At 38.3% G+C, this 19,004-nt stretch overlaps 1 protein-coding gene across 2 annotated transcripts in view; it reads right to left on the reverse strand.

Annotated features, from left to right (window-relative positions):
• PLEKHA7 (pleckstrin homology domain containing A7) overlaps positions 1-19,004 on the reverse strand; it is a 118,133-nt gene that overhangs the window by 50,997 nt on the left and 48,132 nt on the right. For both annotated transcript variants that reach the window (XM_071761703.1, XM_071761702.1), the window contains exon 4: positions 1,607-1,690. In XM_071761703.1, coding sequence (XP_071617804.1) covers positions 1,607-1,690 — 84 coding nt within the window. The remainder of the gene's footprint in view (positions 1-1,606; positions 1,691-19,004) is intronic.

A 19,004-nucleotide genomic window follows, 5' to 3' on the forward strand; every position in this document is an offset into this window, starting at 1 on the left:
CACCCCTTACCACACAACACCTGTGGTGACTTCCAGCTCAGGAGCTGTCAGTCTGTCAGGTAATGAAAGGCCTCTCCCACACGCCACAAACATGTCCACTGCTGTACCTCACACGGGTTCACTGTGTGGGCTGTAACACACAACCGGCCCTCAGATTTCCTTTGGGCTTGGGGGAATGGCAGCTCTTTAGTTGCAGTTTTGTTGCTACCGCTGGTTTTGTTTGGCTGGTTTGGTCTGTAAACCATTTGAGCAGCACTTCTTCCAGAAGCTCTGAGCAGAAAGCTGCACTGCCATGTTGTCATTCTCCTTTCCTCAGCGAGGCCTTGACAGACGACGTTGCTGAAAAGGCCTCAGTCTGCGGGGAGTCTCACGCGGCTTTTTTCTAGGCCTCATTTTTAATAATGCTACACTGCTTTAAATTAAATGCAAACCAAATTATATGTCACATAAGTTGAAACAGTGTTCAGAATCGTGTGGGCAGCCATACAAAGCACTATCTCTGGGCCATCACAGCGTGATGCCCAGCCTGAGACTGAGTGCAAGGCCCGAGGCTGCTCTAATAGTGTTGGAAGACTGGGACGGTGTTGTTCTGGTGTTGTTCCATTTCTCTTGTCCTTTGGAGTAGTTTTAGAAGCAATGTAGAACTTCCTGCTAAACTCTGTCCACAGAAAGTTATCCAGTCATCCTATTACAGAAGGGATTCCAGGAGCATTCTAGCAAGCAGCAAGGATGAGAGGAGTAGTTATACCCTACAGCACAGCAGGGAGTGATCCCAGCCGACACCAAAGACGTGCCCACCAGCCGTTTCTCCTGGTTTTCTTTTTTCTTCTTCTACTTCTTTAAACCAGACAATCAAGATAAAAAATATGGAAACCCATACATATTTTATTTCTCTAAAATAAATTGAAGAAGGCCTAATCAAAAATTCTGTAATAAATACCAGCCCCAGGCAGGAAGCATAGAAAATATAAATGTAAAAAAACCAATGGATTATAATGGAAACTAGTAACATTTTGTGTGTTACAGTTTCATTACAAACCTTCCAGTTTGCTGTAAACACATTTTGCATTTATGTCCTATAGATCTAATATTTACCCAGAGATGAGGTTAGGAAAGCTGAAGTCCTCATAGAATTCGATATGTCCTGGGACATCAAGGAGAACAAGAAAAGCTGCTGTAGGTATGTTGCTGATAAAAGGAAGCCTAGGGAAAATGTGGGCCCTCTCCAGAAGGAAATGGGTGACCTAGTTACCTGGGATATGCAGAAGACTGAGGTACTCAATGAATTTTTGCCTCAGTCTTCACAGGCAAGTGCTCAAGCCACACTTTCCAAGTCACAGATGGCAGAGACTGGGAGAATGAAGAACCACCCACAGTATTGGCATATCGAGTTCAAGATCATCTAAGGAACTTGAAAGTTAAAAAATCCTGAAGTGCAACAGTGCTAGAATCATATACATACTATCACAATGGCAGTAAATTTTAAAGCATAAACCACCTTGACATCTTTTGTCCAATACCAGAAGAACTGTTAAACTACTAAACTACTGTAGGTAAATGTGTTACTGTTTTATATTTCGAAGTGGGTATATAATGAGCTACTTACTCTTCTCGCAAAATAAATTCAATATTTTCTGGAGAAACCTGTCCTGTCACAGGATGTCTAAATGACGTGGTCTGGTGATTATGGCTGAAATGAAAAAAAAAAAAAAAGAAAAAAGAAAGAAAAAAAAAGCAATTAACATCGCTAATCTCAGTAAATATATCTATGATCTCTAAAAAGCAGAACTGCTTGTATGGATGCCCTGCTGCTGCTTCTTCAGAAATGAAGCAGATTACTGAGGCACTTTTCAATCCTCAGATATTTTCCACTCTTTCCTGCATTCCTGTTGACTTTGCCAGTAGTGCACTGCATCATTTAATTATTAAGCAGGTTAATGTTTTAAAAGTAAACTAGTTGTAATCCTTAGTTAGGAAGATGCACTTTATGATTATTTACACCCAACTGTTACCCATATTATTTAAACATAACACAGAAATTGCACAACTTAAAATACCAATCTTTATTTCTGTAAATCGCAGAGAACAGAATCAGTAAAATAATTTCAAGTTTTGCTGAACAACAATTTACACAATTAGTAATATTTAATGAAATCACAGACACTTTGTGAAATCTATTTGTTACATGTTCTTTTTCCCTCTGATATGGTATTTCTTCAACGATTTTTCTTTACACCTCCATGCAGAAGATCATATATAAACCTGGTTGCTTATATAAAACAACATAATTTAGAATTTCATCTGAATTGAAGAAGAAGCCTTTTACTCTGCAGCTTTGTCCAAAGTAGCAATCTATAAAAATCACAATTCTTAAGATGAAATAAGAAATTGAAGCTCTTATTTGAGATTTAAAAAGGTAGTGACTAACATGCTGCTAAGAAGCCTTACAATTAGAGAGAGGAGAGAACCAAAAGCTTATATATTTAAGGTTCTGGATTTCTATGGGTTTACTTAAAAATATTTAAAATAAAAATAATTAGGTAAACAACATTCAAAACTAGAGTTCCCACCAAACGCAGAAAAATGTTAACATATTTTGAGTATATTCAGAAAAAAGAAATCATAAGGCAGTTAAAAGTATTATACCTCAAGGAGACAAAATTAACACTTCAGCTATTAAAAAAAAGATTTGTGAGTTTTCTCCCATAATGCCCAGCAATTTCAGGGCTAACAGATTTCACCCAACTGTCTATCATAGTGGGATGCTCCTCCAGGAAGAGCAAATAGCAACAAAAAAAACCAACCAAGCAAAAAAACACAACCAGAGGAAAACCAAACCAATCCAAACCAAAAAACCCAAACAAATAACCCCAACCCCTTCCAACAATCACAGCCACAAACTGCTCTAAGTCCCACTTGGACTATGAACAGTGGAGGATATTTTGGGTTTTCAACTTCTCCCTTCTTTTCCAATATGCCTCGGGGCAGGAAATCACATATCAAGGGGACCAACCTAATGAACACATGAAATGGTAACCTGAAAGCTGAGCCAACTCATTTTACACCAAATGGATTTTTTCCAGCCTCACCTATTACAAAACTCTAGCCCTAGAGCCACTAAAAACTGGGAACAACGTATTAGGCCATCAACTCTCTCATGCCAGCAGAAACAGCATTCAGTCCCTCGAGTGGTGAGACTGACCTCTTCCACCCGGGTGGGCCAATGAAGTACCCTTGCAGCTTCCACCTCCTTCATGTCCCCACGAAATCAGAGATCACAACAAAGTATGTTTGTGAAGTCTTCAGTGCTGACATCTACAAAGCAATCATGACCTTTTTGTCAGAAAGGGAGGAGTATTGTTTTCGAAAGGAGCACTTTGGTGTGAGTTTACATTCTAATTTTGGGTATACATCCAAAGAAAGGAATAAGAACCCACAAATGTTTTCAAAGAAAATAATAAATAAATTATAGCAGCCACCATTAAGCTCCGCATTTCTTAGTTCAATTTTAAGCTATAATCCTTTCAAATCAGGAGTGAAGCAGTCTGTTTAACCTTTGATACTTGGGTAGGACTAACAAAAATGCAGATTCATTGTTAGCTTTAAAAATGAAAGTACATTGACAGCTTTATTCTCCAGGGGTAAAGTGTCAACAAGCTCTCATCTGTAGGCTTTTAGTCATTAACAACTCATTCTACAATTAAGACTAAGAAAAAGGACAGTTACTTGGGAAATAAAGTTTCCCATTATACTATACAAGCACTTCTACAAATGCGTTATTATTCCCCTTGAAATACATTCACCAGGCCTTCAGAAGATTAATTAGTCCTCCTGATGGACTTGCTCTTTAATTACATTACTAACAGACTAAATATTATCTGCTAATAATAAAAGTTTCAGCTGGCAAGTAAACACTTCTTAAATACCTGAGCAATTGCATTTTGGGACAAGTTTTACACTTCAAACAGTAAGAGCAGAGAAACAGAAGGATAGTTCCGTTCCTACTTAAAATGCAGATGTCAATTTCACTCAGGAGAAGTCACACAAAACTAAAACTTTGTGCAGATCTGCAGCTTCAGACTGGGAAGAAAGGAATTAAACTGCTGCCACTAACAATTAGATAGGCAGAACACAGTGGTTTATTTCAATTTGAAAAGAGAGTTTCGGTGTTTTGCCTCCTAAGACTCATTAAGACTGAGCAATAAGATTCAAAACAACCTCTGCACCAGATGGCTAACGCCTTGCAACAAGGAATTAGATAGCAGGGAGATTTTTGGCCACAATGAGAGCAGTCAAACATTGCAAGAGGTTGCCTAGCAGGGCTGTGGAATCTCCATCCTTAGAAACATCTGAGAAGTGTCTGGGTAAGGCCCTGAGCAACCAGATTGCACTTTGTAAGTTGGTTCCAACTTTGGAGCTGGCCTGGCTCTCAACAGCAAGGGCTGCATCTCATGGGCTCCAGAGGTTCCTTCCAACCTAATTTATTGTGTTCTGTCATTCTCTGCTGCTCCCTCCATCTTTCCCTGTAAATACCATTTAATTCTTACAATCTCTTTGAGGGTTTTCCCGGAATTTCAATAGAATTCTTCCAAGAATATTAGAAGTACCTTGTTTTTATTAGAAAGGGAGGAACTGTAATAGTAGAGACTCTTCAATCTAGAGGACCATTTCTTTGTTGTGGCTTTCATGTTCTTTGAATATTTGCTTAATGGTAATATCTATTTACACACCAATGGTAACAAATACAGTGAGAGGAATCCAGTAAACTTGTTGCAGTGAAAGTTCTTCCTTTCCAGGCACAGACTAAGTAAAAACCTGGCACAGTTTTCCTCCAGACAGCAAGGTAACCTCAAGCTAACACCTCAAGCTAACCAATCCTTGTGGTAGTTCACCACCTGTAACAGCTCCTCCAAACAACAACTTCTGAATGTGTTTCTACTGTCCAGAAATCTACCACGTACAACAGGCACAACAAATAAGCCTTAATAAGGCTGTTCTCATGTCTCCTTTCCTCTTTTTTCACTGAAGAATTTTCACTTCCTACCCCCAACAAAACTGAGACAGGCTTTTATACTTCATGTGAATTCTGAACACCATGTAACTTGCATTACATTTTGAAATGTCAAGCTGATTTTCTAGTTACATTACACATTTTGTGTGATAAATTATGGCATTTTTCTTAGGAATAATCTTAATTTTAAGATTGTACTCCGATTTTGTACAATTACTCATCAACAGAACCACGGAACCAAAGCAAGCATGGAAATATGAAAAATCCACATAAAAGTTATATTCATTAGCATCTACCACTGCCATCATTATTAAACTACCCTATTGACTGCTAAAAGTAATTCTGGATTTCTAACTCCCAGAACACCATTTCCCAAGGCCTGATGTTGATTTGTAGTAGTTAAGACACAGGTGAACTGTAATTCAGTTATTAAAACACTGGTTCTCTGAAATTAGATACTGCAGCACATAATCTACCAGGCATACACAACATTTACAAACATTAAGAATTGATACTCACCCACTGTCTTAAGATCAATGTACTATAGCCTTGAGAAACACTCAAGACCTTCAAGACATAAAAATGTTAATTCAGCTGGCTAGAACTAGCCACATGCTGCTTGAGCATCTAATATAACTTTTAAGTTAGCCCTGGGTTCAGGGGTGGGCGGGAGGAACCTGATCACCTCCTCACAAATTGGGTGCTGTTTATCAACCTCCGGGGTGGGTGGGAATGCAGACAGACAGACAGACAGAGAGACACATCCATCCTCTGATTGCACCATCAGAATGCAGCCTAAAACATTTCTCAGATATTGTATAAGCAAATCTGCAAAGTTAACACTGCCTATCACTTGTTTGCACTAACTTAACCTATAGTATGATGCAACTGAACATGTGAAAAGCACACAATTACAAGCCAGTCCTATAGGATAATTGACACAAACAAGGATTTTTTCCTTTTGCAGAACTCATCATCAACATGACTGCAGCTATAATTATTTTTTTTTTTCCAGTTCATTTTGTATTTGAGTGAAAGCCAAGTTCTAATAATTCACTTTTGGACATGACTGATGCTGATGACCTTTCATGTGAAGTCAAGCAAGTTTATAGATTGCCTCTAGAGTAATTTAAATGCCCAGACAGATGAGTGTTGAAAGGTGTGAATCAACTACCAATTGAGTCTACAGCTGCGAATTTTTAAGTTGCAAGAGAAAGTCACATTGTCATCCAACAGTTTCCCACCTGCTTTCCATGCATGCTGACTCCTTTATGCTTACCTGCAAGACTAGATAAGCATAAGTATTTTTAAGTTGAACCCCCCAGATGGTGGTGATAGTTATAGGAGAGCACCCATGCTTCTGTGGGAGTTACTGGTGTGGGTGCAGCCGACAGAACTCGTGTGGTGAAGAACTGCAGTTCAGCCAGGGAGTTCTCACTCCAAACAGAAGGAAGTGCCTGTATCTAACCAGGCAAACAGCCAGGCACAGTTTCTTGAATTGCATAACATATTTCTCAAACACATCAATAGCTTCAGAATTATTTCAGCATTGCCTTCTAGTATTTTTTTAGATACTAGCATTTAGAATTGGTTGGAAAGAACATTAATGAAAAGTCCAAGATAATCAGTGCCAAAAAGGTTCTAGGAATAATATTATTGGAAGAAAAATGCAGTGCAATACAGACATTATTTGGGGGAATTAGGAGAAACACCACCTAACTGTATCACATGAGCTATAGCACCCACTATAAGTTGAACACAATCAAAACCCATCTTTTCAAGGTCCTAGACATTATCCATACCTTAACACAGTTGTGTGCCTCCTCTGGGCAGAGGTAAAATCCTTGCTCCACTGTAAGCAGTGGCCAGGAGACTTTCATAAGGTTAAAATTTTACTCCACCACATTTACTCCATCACACCTCACTTAATCAGCATTTTGACCTATATATAAACTATTCCATTTTAGAACCACAGAGTAAAAGTGACTTTCTCAAAGCTTGCATCCTCTTTAGACTATAACCCTGAGAATAATTCCCAAATGTTTACTTATTTAGGCAGAATACAATTCTGCAACTACCTGGAGCAGCTACATCTGTTTTATAAGACAAAAGCCTGTGCTTATGAAGACAGCTAAGGGGACAGCTGGCAAGACACCAGATAATAGTGTATTTGCACTTCTTGTGAAAGCTTTTTTTTTGCATTTTTTTTGTGAAGTAAAAACCCCAGATGGCATTAAAGCCTGTTTTTTATTTAACCTTAAATAACACCATTAAGACTGGATCCCTGTATGTGCTTTTCATGTTTAAGGACAGGTTTCAACCAAAGTTGAGTACTTCTGAAAGCCACACAACATCAAGCTTTTGCTTAAGAGAAGACTAGCAATACAAGATCATCTTGCCTAGAGCAACAAGTATAAATTAGCAGTCTATCAGGCCAACTCTTCAGAGCTCTGAGTTACACACCTAGTACTTATTGTCCTTTCACTTATTTTCTTTTCCAAAAGACACCCAACACCTACAGTACTGAAATGCTAAAACATAGGAAAGCCATAACATTAGCATCAGTTCACAGAAGGCTACTCCAAGTCACACACAAATCCATACAAACACAGAGAAGAATTTACAACCCCAAACTAAAAGCAACATGAGGCCAGTTAATCAGGGGCAGCTCTTACCCTGGGCCATTGCTAGCAGAACTTGCTCATCCCCTCTTTCTGACCATTTCCTCCCTCCCACAGGTGGAACAACCCTCAGACCTGTGGGCACACCTGGCACCACAAGGCATGGGCCAATCCCTTCTAGTTAGAGGAAAAAAAAAAACACACTTCAGCTGCCACTGCCATTAAGTAACACTTGAAAGATTACAGAAAGGGGTTATTTGCACTGTTGAAGACCAGTGTCTCTTAAAAGAAAAACACTCTAAAATTAACCACATTCAACCAACACAGTGCTATGAGTTACCATGTATTAATCCCAGCCTTTCACACTCATATAAAAATGGTTTTGAGATCAAAGCTATAAATCTGATAAAACTCTTTTAAAATGTTATTTACCCAAATTTTTCATAGTGAGAGACTCATCATGATTTATAGACTAAAACTAATTCCAGATTAATATTTGAGATTATAACTGTAAAGCAGACATGAAAGATTCTCTGTTTAGAATATTCACAGTTTAAGCTATGTTGAAATGTATCTTCAATTCAACAAGAAGCTCTTCAGCACTGGTGGGGAAAAAAAACCAACCAAAAACAACCAAACAAAAAACCCACACAAAACCCAAAGACTTTACAGCTACATAAGTTGTTGACAACTTAAGTCAAACTTGCTGAAAGAAATCAACTAGAGTAAACTTGTCTTTACAGAGATGTAGAAATACCCTGTGGCCCCAAGTCAGACAAGCAGAGAAACTCCTATGACACTTCCAAACAATCACAGAAATACTGCTGTAGAATCTATTTCAAGATTTCAAGTATTCTCTATGTCACCTTGTAGAACAGAAAATATGCTAAAATATACATAACACTACTAGACAAGCTTTAGGTAAGCAAACAAAAAAATAACATTAAGATATTAAGAATTTCAACATTATACTAAACAACTCTGACCTCTAAAACTTTCCTGCTTTTAATATTCATTGTTTTACTCAATGTAGAAAGCCAAGCAACCTGTTTTGAAAATTAATTGTTCTGGTGTGTGTAATGGCAGAACTTTCTTTGTTAAACATAAACAAATGAGTTGATTCTGCAGAAAGAAGGCAACCATTTATAGCCATCCTGTGTCTCCTCTCCAACCCCCAAACCCACCACTATGGAATCAAAGCATGCCAAATCACAATCCAGATTAATAGCAATTCACTTTATTGGCATAAATTACACTGAATTTACTGTAATGAATATGTAGGTATGGGAACCAAACATAAATCAAATTTAGAAAACTCTCATATAATCTCATTCTGTGTTTCATTTCTTTAATCAATACTATGAGAAGGTGGAAATTTGAGAACCAAATATTAAAATACAATCAGCAAGCTGTCAGAAGAGTAGCACTGAAAATAATCTAGCTGCAGAAAAAACATCTGCATTCCCTTAATGCACTAAGTAATCATGTTAATAGTGTCCAAACAGCCAGCTCAGAAAAGGCCCAAAGCAGAGAGAGGTTCCAACAATATGAAGATCTAGTAGCTTGGGCAAACACAAGGACTGTAAAAAGAAACATATTTTCACTCTGTCTCAAAAGTACCTTTAGCTAGCAAACACATTTTTTAAACTACTTGGTTTTCTAGGAAGGGGTTTGGAAGTTTTATTTCTATCAGCAAACTTCAATATGCATTATTGGATAGCACAGAGTCACTTAGGGCCAAGCATGCATCTTCAAAATCAGCTCTGAATTAGACTCTGCATGAAACTGCATTATCCCATCAGGAAAGAGGAAAACTTCTTCCTCTAAACACATGGAAAGTGCCATTATTTTTCAAAGTAATTGGAAGGATAAAGCACCTACCACCTTCCACAGTAAGCCTGAAAGTCAGCAGCCAAACACAACAGCCAAATCAGATGAAAATAGGCTCCTTAACTTTGGTTCAGGGAGCAAAATCCAGCCAAAAGACAGCTCCTCGTACACCACTAAGTATAGCGGAGCCACCAGCTACGTTCCTGCTACACCACTACAGCAGCACGTTAGGGACACGTTGGTTCTCGTCCTGGAGCTTCACCGAACTGGAGCTCCACCGAACCGGAGTCCCCTCCAGAGCACTCGGTTCTCCCCAGCAGGAACTGCTGTGGCTTCATCACCAGCGCTCCCAGCCCACACGGAGCCCTCGGACAGGGCATCTACTGTATTACCCACGTCTCACCTTTACAATGTCAGAAGTCATTCTCTGCCACTGGGAGGGCGGTCCGGTGCCGGTTCGCTTTCTGATCTGAAAGCAGCAGAACCCAGCGGGGCTGGAGCAGCGCAGGGGCAGCGCTCGGGGAGGGCTCTGCCCCGCATGGCTCCTGCAGCCCCGGTGCAGGCAGAGGCGAAGCTGCAGCCAGAGAACCCGGCACCAGGACAGCTCTCACGATGCTGACGAGGCCCGGGGTGAGGATGGGAGTGCTGCCAGGATTAGAGATTGAAAGAAATTCCAAAAAAACCTTCTTCAGATCCTGCCTTAAGTCCTTTGAATGCCGAGCAAGTCTCTGTCAAGCATGTGACTGAAACTTGGCAGCTACGAGGGTGAAGTAACTTTGTAGGAAATAATATTTGTTCTGCGGGTAATTATTTAGCAATACGTATGATGACAGAATGTCTTTGAAAAATGTGCATCTTCCATTTAGCGAAAACGTTCTAATCTCTTTAAAAACATAGGTATTAAATAGTCCTCCACTACTGAGGGAATTAAAACGTTTTTTTTTCCCCTGTAGATGCAGTGAGTTCAAAAAGCAAGTGCTCCAAAGCACCTGAGTGAGCAGAGCAAGACTAAGAGCTAGGTAGACTCTCCAGATAAATTCAACCAGCACTACAGTAAAAATGGGTTTATTTAATGCTATGTTTTAAAATGCAAAACCCCTAGTGCACCATGATTACAATTATAAGTGTATGCATTTGATCAAGAGGATGACAAGGAGCAGAGCACCTTTTCATGTTTTCAGTGTTTCCATCATATTTTAATTTACCAATTACAGAAAGGTACATAATGTTTTTTTAAAAAATGGTTAGTTTAACTTAAATGTATAATGTAGCAACTTCATGACTTGCAAAAGAAGATTCAGTGTTGTTTTGACTCTTCTGTACAAGTAAACTACAACCAGGCAACAACATTGCTGGGATTTTCTCAAGAATTCTTGAAATCTTCCTCTCTTCTCCAAAGCTTTATTTGACATTACAGCAATCAAAAACAAAGCTATGATTTATTTCTATCTCCTTGTGTGCAACACTACATTAAAAATTTTTAGCTTTAACTTCATGAAACCTACTTCAGTTTATTTGTTTTCATTTTGTACAACTGTAAAATATGCCAACTGCTCTTTTTCAAGTGTCCTAGCTGGTTTCCTAAGCAGTTACAAAGTACAGAATAATTTGCCTGCCCAGACACTAATTTTGTCTCTCACCCTTGCAGGTGAATTCTGAATGTTTGTGAGAAAGCTGTAGCTTATAGCAATCATCTCCACCAAAAGTGAGAAAAGCTGCAGGCCTATTGCTTGGCAGCTGCTCAGCTGGGACTGCCACGCTCACCTTTCTCTAGGACCAGTCATGAATCATCACTCTGAACATTTGCTGCCCATACTTATTTAATTCCAAGAAAGTGACTGACAAATTATGCTTGTTCCTAAAATCTAACTTAATAGACACTAAAACTATGCTAGTTTTTAAAAAATAAGAAACTCACAAGTAGCATAGAAAAGAGTAATACTTTGGAGTGACTAATTTTTGCTCAGTAAGTCATTACTGACTCACCAAGTGATTCCACTTCAAAGTTAAATGAATCGTTTTGGCAACATCCAGGTGAAACAACTTGAATTCGCTGAGTGACACAATTCAGTTATTGCAGGTACTGGACCAGAACCCAGAAAAACGTCTTTACAGAGAAATGGGGTTTTCCCAAAAGACAAAAAATGAAAGAAGTGGCTAAATTTGTTAAACCTCAAGTGCAGCAAATTCTTCTGCAGCATTAACAGATAAAACAAGGGAATAGTTTTGGTATTACTTCACTGATATTTGGGAGATCAGGATCCAGACCTTAGGTACACCTTCCACTTTATAAGCCTAACATGGCTCAGAATATGCTTGGCTTTATAATATCACATACAGTAATCTTATTACTGTTCTTTGAAAATAATCTAAGAATCTGAATCAAAATTAGTGATGCTACTACAGTAGATCAAATTCCAGAAGTGATGAGTGGGACCATTCATTCATCTCAAAGTACAGCACTAGAAAGAAACAACTACATTGCAATGCAAACTAAACCAGAATAAAAGTGATAATGCCCTGTTTCTAAATAGCAAGATGGAAAAAAAAAATTACTCTTATCTTGTATGACACAGACTTTGTTTTACATCCAGCATTTTGGGACTTCCATGCTACACACCTTATGACCCTGAGTTTTATTAGCGCTGAGTTTAACTATTCTCAGACAGCTCACAAATTCTGCAAATACCATGTACATATATTTTACATTCCTTTGACATGAACAGGTTGCAGAGCAAGACACTGTATTCTTAAGACAAAGAAAAAGCAGCTCATACTTTCTGGCACCATGAAATGTCTGGCTCTACTTACCTATGTACCTGTTTTCACTCTCAAATATTTCTTAGTGAAATAAATGTCTAGTTTATCTTAATGAGAATCAGAAAATAGACATAAAAGCTATTTTGTTCATATATTAGAAAATTACAATTGAGAGTTACTGTGGAAAAAAAAAGCCTCACTAAATAAGACTAATAGTCTTATTTTTAGTTGAAGAAAATAGGTCTAAAGTGTTTTTGTTTTAAATAACATGATCTAGACAAAATAAACAATGTAATTAGTAGCACTGTTTCTGATTAGTCACATGCCCTAAAGGGAAAGGCAACAAAAATATGAAAAAATGTACAAACAAAAACCCAAAACCCCCACAACACTCTAACACCACTATTTCTGTAAAGAAACTGAACAGAACTTCATCTTTAACACAGTTACTTGAAACTGGATTTCCAAGCCCTAAGTGTGATTATTTCCCTATTAGTTGTTATCAGTTGCAGACAGTACTTCCCTTCAGCTGAGGGAACCCAAAACCCACACTGGCAGAATATCCACTGACCTTCCAGCTGCCACAACAGAGCCCCAGCCCAGCAGAGCTCAGTGGGTACTTCACAGGTAATTAATTGTGAGTCCACATCCCTGCAATTTATATTGAAGCAACTGGAGGAAACAAATGGGAAAAAAACCCCCAAAACAACAACCTTGCCAGCAGGACTAAGATTATGTTACCTTCCTTCAGTCTTCCCCAGAAGTTCATCTGAAGGAATTATAAAAACCAGGTGTACCATGTTCAATAGGTGTTCTTATCCTACCTACAAAATCACTTGGACTAGGGGCTCATTTTAGAACCAAGCAAAAAAACCACACATTTATCTGAGACCTAAACCCAACTATTTTGGAATCGAAGAACTTCATCTATATGCCAGATGGTTACTATCAAAGACTTTTGAAAGATGCCAGTTTTCTAACTGCTTATCAACCAAAGAGAAAAAAAAATCTTTCATTAAATTACTATTAAGCAAACCAACAAGTGCAGGGGAATAATTATCCTTTAAGTTGCATCCTTTAAGTTTACACAACCTGACCTCATTACATGTTTGAAGAAATTATATGTTCATCTATTTGATAGAGGAAGTAAAGAGGGCACTTAAAATATCAGAACCATACATTATCTCTACTGTCACCTTGTGTGATTATGAAAAGTTATTGCAGACAACAAACTACCTCAGACCATGAGATAATTACAGCATTGCATGGATCCAGCACCCATGAAGCTCCACAATCCATGTACCTATAAGCTAGAGGCCAAACATTACACCCACTTTCATCTGGATTCTATCAATGCTGTATCCAGACAAAATAATGTGAGGCAAAATATATAGAGAGAGCAAGGAATCTCTCTGATTTGAGAATCACAGAATGGTTTGGGTTGGAAGGATCCATCTAGTTCCAACCCCCTGCATGGGCAGGGACACCTCCCACTAGACCAGGTTGCTCAAAGCCCCATCCAACCTGAGCTTCAACACTTCCAGAGAAACAGCCATGACAATCTTCCTGGGCAACCTGTGCCAGTGTCTCACCAAAGAATCACAGAACCACCCTCACACTAAAGAGTTTTTTCCTAGTATCTAATCTAAAGTTCCCCTATTCCTGCTGCAAACTGTTGGACCTTAACCTATCACCATGTGCCTCTGTAAAATGCCCCTCCCCAGCTTTCCTGTAGCCCCTGTACTGCAAGGCCACTCTAAGGCCTCCCCAAAGCCTTCTCTTCTCAAGGCTGAATAATCCCCAACTCTCTCAGCCTGTACTCACAGGAGAGGTTCTCCAGCCCTTGGATCATCCTCACAGTCCTCCTCTGCACTTGCTCCACTTCATTGTGTTGGGAGCTCCAGAACTGGACACAGTACTTCAGGTGCAGTTTCACAAGAGCAGGGGGGCAGAATCACCTCCTACCCACCAAACACAATTTGCCCATTGAAATTTCACCAAGTTTGTGTAAAGTGTATTTTGACCAGTGTTCACTTCATATACATTGTCTGCACACATCCTTACCCATGACAACTTGATTCTAGATTGCTCAAAGGTTTCCTTTGCTTGTTGGAAGTATCTAAGCATCACGTAGAGTTCATAAACTAGGTGGTACACAAACTATTCTCCCATCATTTTCAAGGCAGTTAGAGATTTTATAAATTTTGTCTGCTCTTCATGTTCTGCTGTATTGCAGTGGAAATAGCTGAGTCAAGAAGGAAAAATGAGGATGCAGGAGCAGTAAGGAAGGGAACATGCAAGGAGTCAAGGGAAGGAAGGCTCTGTCCAGGGCTGCACAAGGCCAAATGCTCACGACAAAATGAATGCTTTGCTGTTGCAATTGAGGAAGGAAAAAAGGCTGAAGAGAATTTTGGTTCCATTACAGGAAGATTATCTCTAGAGCTCAGAAACTACGGCATAAAGCAATGACACCAAGGACTGCACTATCAGGAAATTTTGTGCTTCAATAGGCAAACGGTATTGCAATACTCAGCCCAGATCCCTGACTTTCCACAGGATTCACCCCTAGGCAAATCACATTCCAGCAACTAAAGAAAGTCATATAAGCACTAAAGGGATTTTCCTTGCTCCTTAATCCCTTACAACTGAGATGTTCTTTTCACTCCCAGTTGTTGCCTGGGGCTGGAAGTACAGGTAATTCCAGCTCTCCAAAGAAATACCCTGTCTTCTTCACACAGTAACTAAGGTAGAGCCATATTATAAACATATTATAACCATATATGTAATATTCTTATATAATTATACAACTCTTATAATCAAGATCACTGTTTTCATATATTCAGGAATCAACAATGAAGTATAAACTGACCTATGAGATTCCACATTGAGCAGACCTTTTAAAATGCAGACATTCAAAATGCTGAATGTGGGGCATTAGCAGCAGCAGTTGTTTGTACAAATTAAATCTCAATGGTCCCAATTAGCAGCTTTTTTAGGAAATAATTAAAACAGGACTCTCCATTCAGTACTCACACCACCACTTCTACTGCAACATCTGTAATACAATAGACTTTTAGAAACACTTTTCAACTGACATAGAGCCTGTATTTACAATTCCATTCTCTAAATGACAATTTTCAGACACTCTCATCTATCCAAATATTATGACAATGCTTGACAGGGATTGCTTTAGGCTCTCAGACACTCAGTCTCTCTTTAAACTACTTCCCTCCAAACAGGATTTTCACTTTGCACTACTTTAAGTCCAACCACACTGTCATACCACTCTGGTCACTGTATATATCCTGAAGTACAAGCAAAGAGACTGCAGAGATACAGCTTATTTTTAAAAATAAAAGCTCAAGTTCAAGATGAATCCATCTCAACCTTTCCTAAGAATATTTTCCACTAAGTTTTCTCTCTTCAGTCATGGAAAACCATTAGGCAGCTGTACCAAGATGGCACATAAGTGTACAGAAACAGAATTTAAGACCTTAAGTTAGAGAATAACATTGTTCTGGGCACATTTTATTTTCCTTATTCTGTTTTTTTCACCTCTTATCAGAATATTTGTAGCTACTGAGCTCAAAGTTACGAACCAGAAGCAAGCAGAGAAATCATTTGTTCCTAGGCAAATGAAACCAAACCATGTTAGGCTTTACCAAGCACAGAATGACAGTTCAGATCTAACATACTTTACCAACACTGAGAAAAATCTGACCAAATTTATCTAAATCACAGCCATGGAGAAAATGCCATTGCCTGGTCTCAGCAGAGCTTCCCCCACAGTCACAGCAGTCCTTCACCCCCTCCAACTGTCCCACTGACAGTCAGTAGAAAGTGAGGCTATCAAGGTGACCTGAACTACTCTGTGGCCAAAGCCAAAAATTGAAATTATTCCCTTGTGCTGTTGCTTTTTTGCTAAGAACAAAAATAAAACAAACAAATGTATGTTTACCTATGCATTTACTTGTACTTTTTATACATATATACACAATGCACACATAAACTGTGTGCATGCATGTCCACACTTGCAAGTTTTCAATTGGAGGCTCCAGACACATCCTATATTAAGCATATTTCCCAAAGATTAATATTCTTAAAATTCACAGAGTTGATCTTTTGCACACATTTAGGACACCATGTATGATGCTTCAATTATAATGTGCTCATAAAATTAATTACTGTGCCTTTTAGAATAAGGTACCAAAGCACACAAATCAGAGAAGCACTATAAAGAATGAAGCCATTAAAATCCAAGGGAAACCTTCTATTCAGCTTATTAACAGAAAGCTGATACAACCAGTAACTACTATAAATTGATTCATGTCTACCAGTGGAAAGTACACAAACTCAGGCAGTCAGGTCAGCACACAGAAATGATCCTAAGGAATTCTTATTCTACAAATTCTAATTCCGTATCTTTCATTCCTTCTCATCAGAGCATGCAAAAAAAAAACCAAAAACCAAAACACCAAACAACCCAAAAATCAAAGAAACAAGCAAGAAAAGCAAAAAGAACAAACCAAAAAGCTATTAGCAATAATATTTCACATGGTTCTTAAAAGGAACCTTGCAAAACAAAATCACCTAGACACTATTTCTTTATATAAAAACACCAGATTAAAAAAAGAAGTTCTGAAAGCCCAGTAAGGAAGTCCTATTTTGTCCTGAAATCCTTTCTGAAACGCTGTAAATGTTCATAATGGAGCTCTCAGTAGCAATTACTCACTGTAAAGCTGTCACTCAACTGTCACCATGACAACAACAAAAACCTTTTCACACCTAGAGAAGACAATAAGAATTTTAATTACTGCAATTGACTCTGCTGACAGTTTGAGTGAAACAAAATTCTACTCTCTAAAAAAAGAAAAATACCATTGTGAGATTTCAAGAATAATGGGGTTTTTTTTCCTCCTCAGACATCCTGCTCTTTAAAATTTTTCCCCACATTTAGATCTCACAATTGCTATTTACCAAACACTTTGGTGAACAGAAATTCTAGGATAGATGGCAGAATTCTTTTCATGTCAATGAGGAGTATGCTTTCTAAGTCATCTCAGTGGGAAATCTCAGATGTTTATTAGAGACCAACTTGTCAAAATCAGTATCAGCACAGTACTGAGCTGCAGAAGGCTGGGGGTAAAGCTGTGGTCATCTCACATCTTTGTCCAGTGCTCCCAACAACATCCAAGATTTTAGTCTTGGGGAAAAATAAAGACAATTTTAAGAGCTGTTGTGGATTTATTTTTTTTAAAAATAATATTCCACATACTGTTTTGAAAAAAAATAATTAAAAACCATCATGGTTTGGATGCTGCAGATTCTTAAACATAAACCCCCAAATTGGCAGGGCCATTCATTAATCACAGGGTGAACAAAGCAACCCTGGAGAATTAGAAAATATTTTCAGCTCCCTGGTAAAAATACACAAAGGGACAAAAAAAGAAGCATTTGGTGACAGTTCTACTCTATGCTACCACAAAACACAAACTGCTGGTATTATTTTCTATAACCACATAGCAATGTTTTTCTCTAACAAGATACCAAATGGATACAGCTTGATGTAATTTGCCATTATTTGTAGCTGTTCATATAGCATAACCTCTTGTGAGACAATAGTATTCCAAGTACATTTGGAACACCAGGTTAGATCAAAGAACAAATTAAAAACCAAAACTTCCTGACTTAAATCCACCATGACTTATTTTATTTTTACATTTCCTGGTAGGACATACCAAAAACCCCAAAACTATTATGATAGAAGAATATAGAAATGAAGTTAGAAGTGCACAATGGCATAAAAATTGGTATTTACACTATCTATACATGCCTGAGAGTAATCACTTTTTCTTAGAAATTTTATAATACACACATAAGGGATATGAATGAATTGGAAATGCAGTTAGATTGCTCAGGGGGAAAAAAACTTTTTCCTTTTATATTGAGAACACGTAAGTTTAGATTATGCAAATAAATTCCTATAGAATATGTATGGTATCCTAATCACTAAAGTGTTAGGACTATTCCTCCCATGGTTTTTTTAATCAAGCATAAAGTTTGAGATAGAAAGGTGTAACCTTCACAGAATATGTGAATAGATGACATTTTCAATCCCTTGCTTGAAAACAAAGTTAAAAATGGATGTTTACAAAAAGAAAAAGAAGAAAAGAGATGTATAAGAGCACAATGAATGTGAATTAATTCAATATCTCCAGGACAAGAAGCTTAGATGAACAGAGTGCAGCCAAACACGACAAACTGCAATATGAAGACCAAAACAAAGAAAAAAGAAATGCACAAAGGAACAACGAGAGGTCCCTTATTCTGCTGTTCCAGACCCTCCTGAACAGGAAATCTGGAGTCAACATAGAAAGCACTTCTGGTGAGAGTTCTAAAAAAATATTCAAGGACACTTGGAAACCATCAGTACCAGAAAGTTCAGTTCAGTGGCCAGAACACAACCACACACTGAATAGAGGGAGAAGGATGAAGTTTTGATTGGTGAATAAGATCTTCACATCAATGAGAATGTTACATGGAGAATCATGAATTACTGACCTCTTGAAAGTAAAGGAGATGACAGGAAACTCAGCATTTTGGGATGAAGCATGAAGTCACCTGTTTGAGTAATCAAAGCCACTATTTCACTAATACCACCAACCCTTCAGGAGCCTGATCCAGAGTACTGAAAGCACAACACTGAAGTAAAGTGCTTCACAAACACTGCAGAAGTCTCAAATCTGCCTGGATATAACAACCCAAAAGCTTTTTTACAGGCA

This window comes from Heliangelus exortis, chromosome 18 (genome assembly GCF_036169615.1).
Source record: "Heliangelus exortis chromosome 18, bHelExo1.hap1, whole genome shotgun sequence".
In the NCBI taxonomy this organism is placed as follows: domain Eukaryota; kingdom Metazoa; phylum Chordata; class Aves; order Apodiformes; family Trochilidae; genus Heliangelus; species Heliangelus exortis.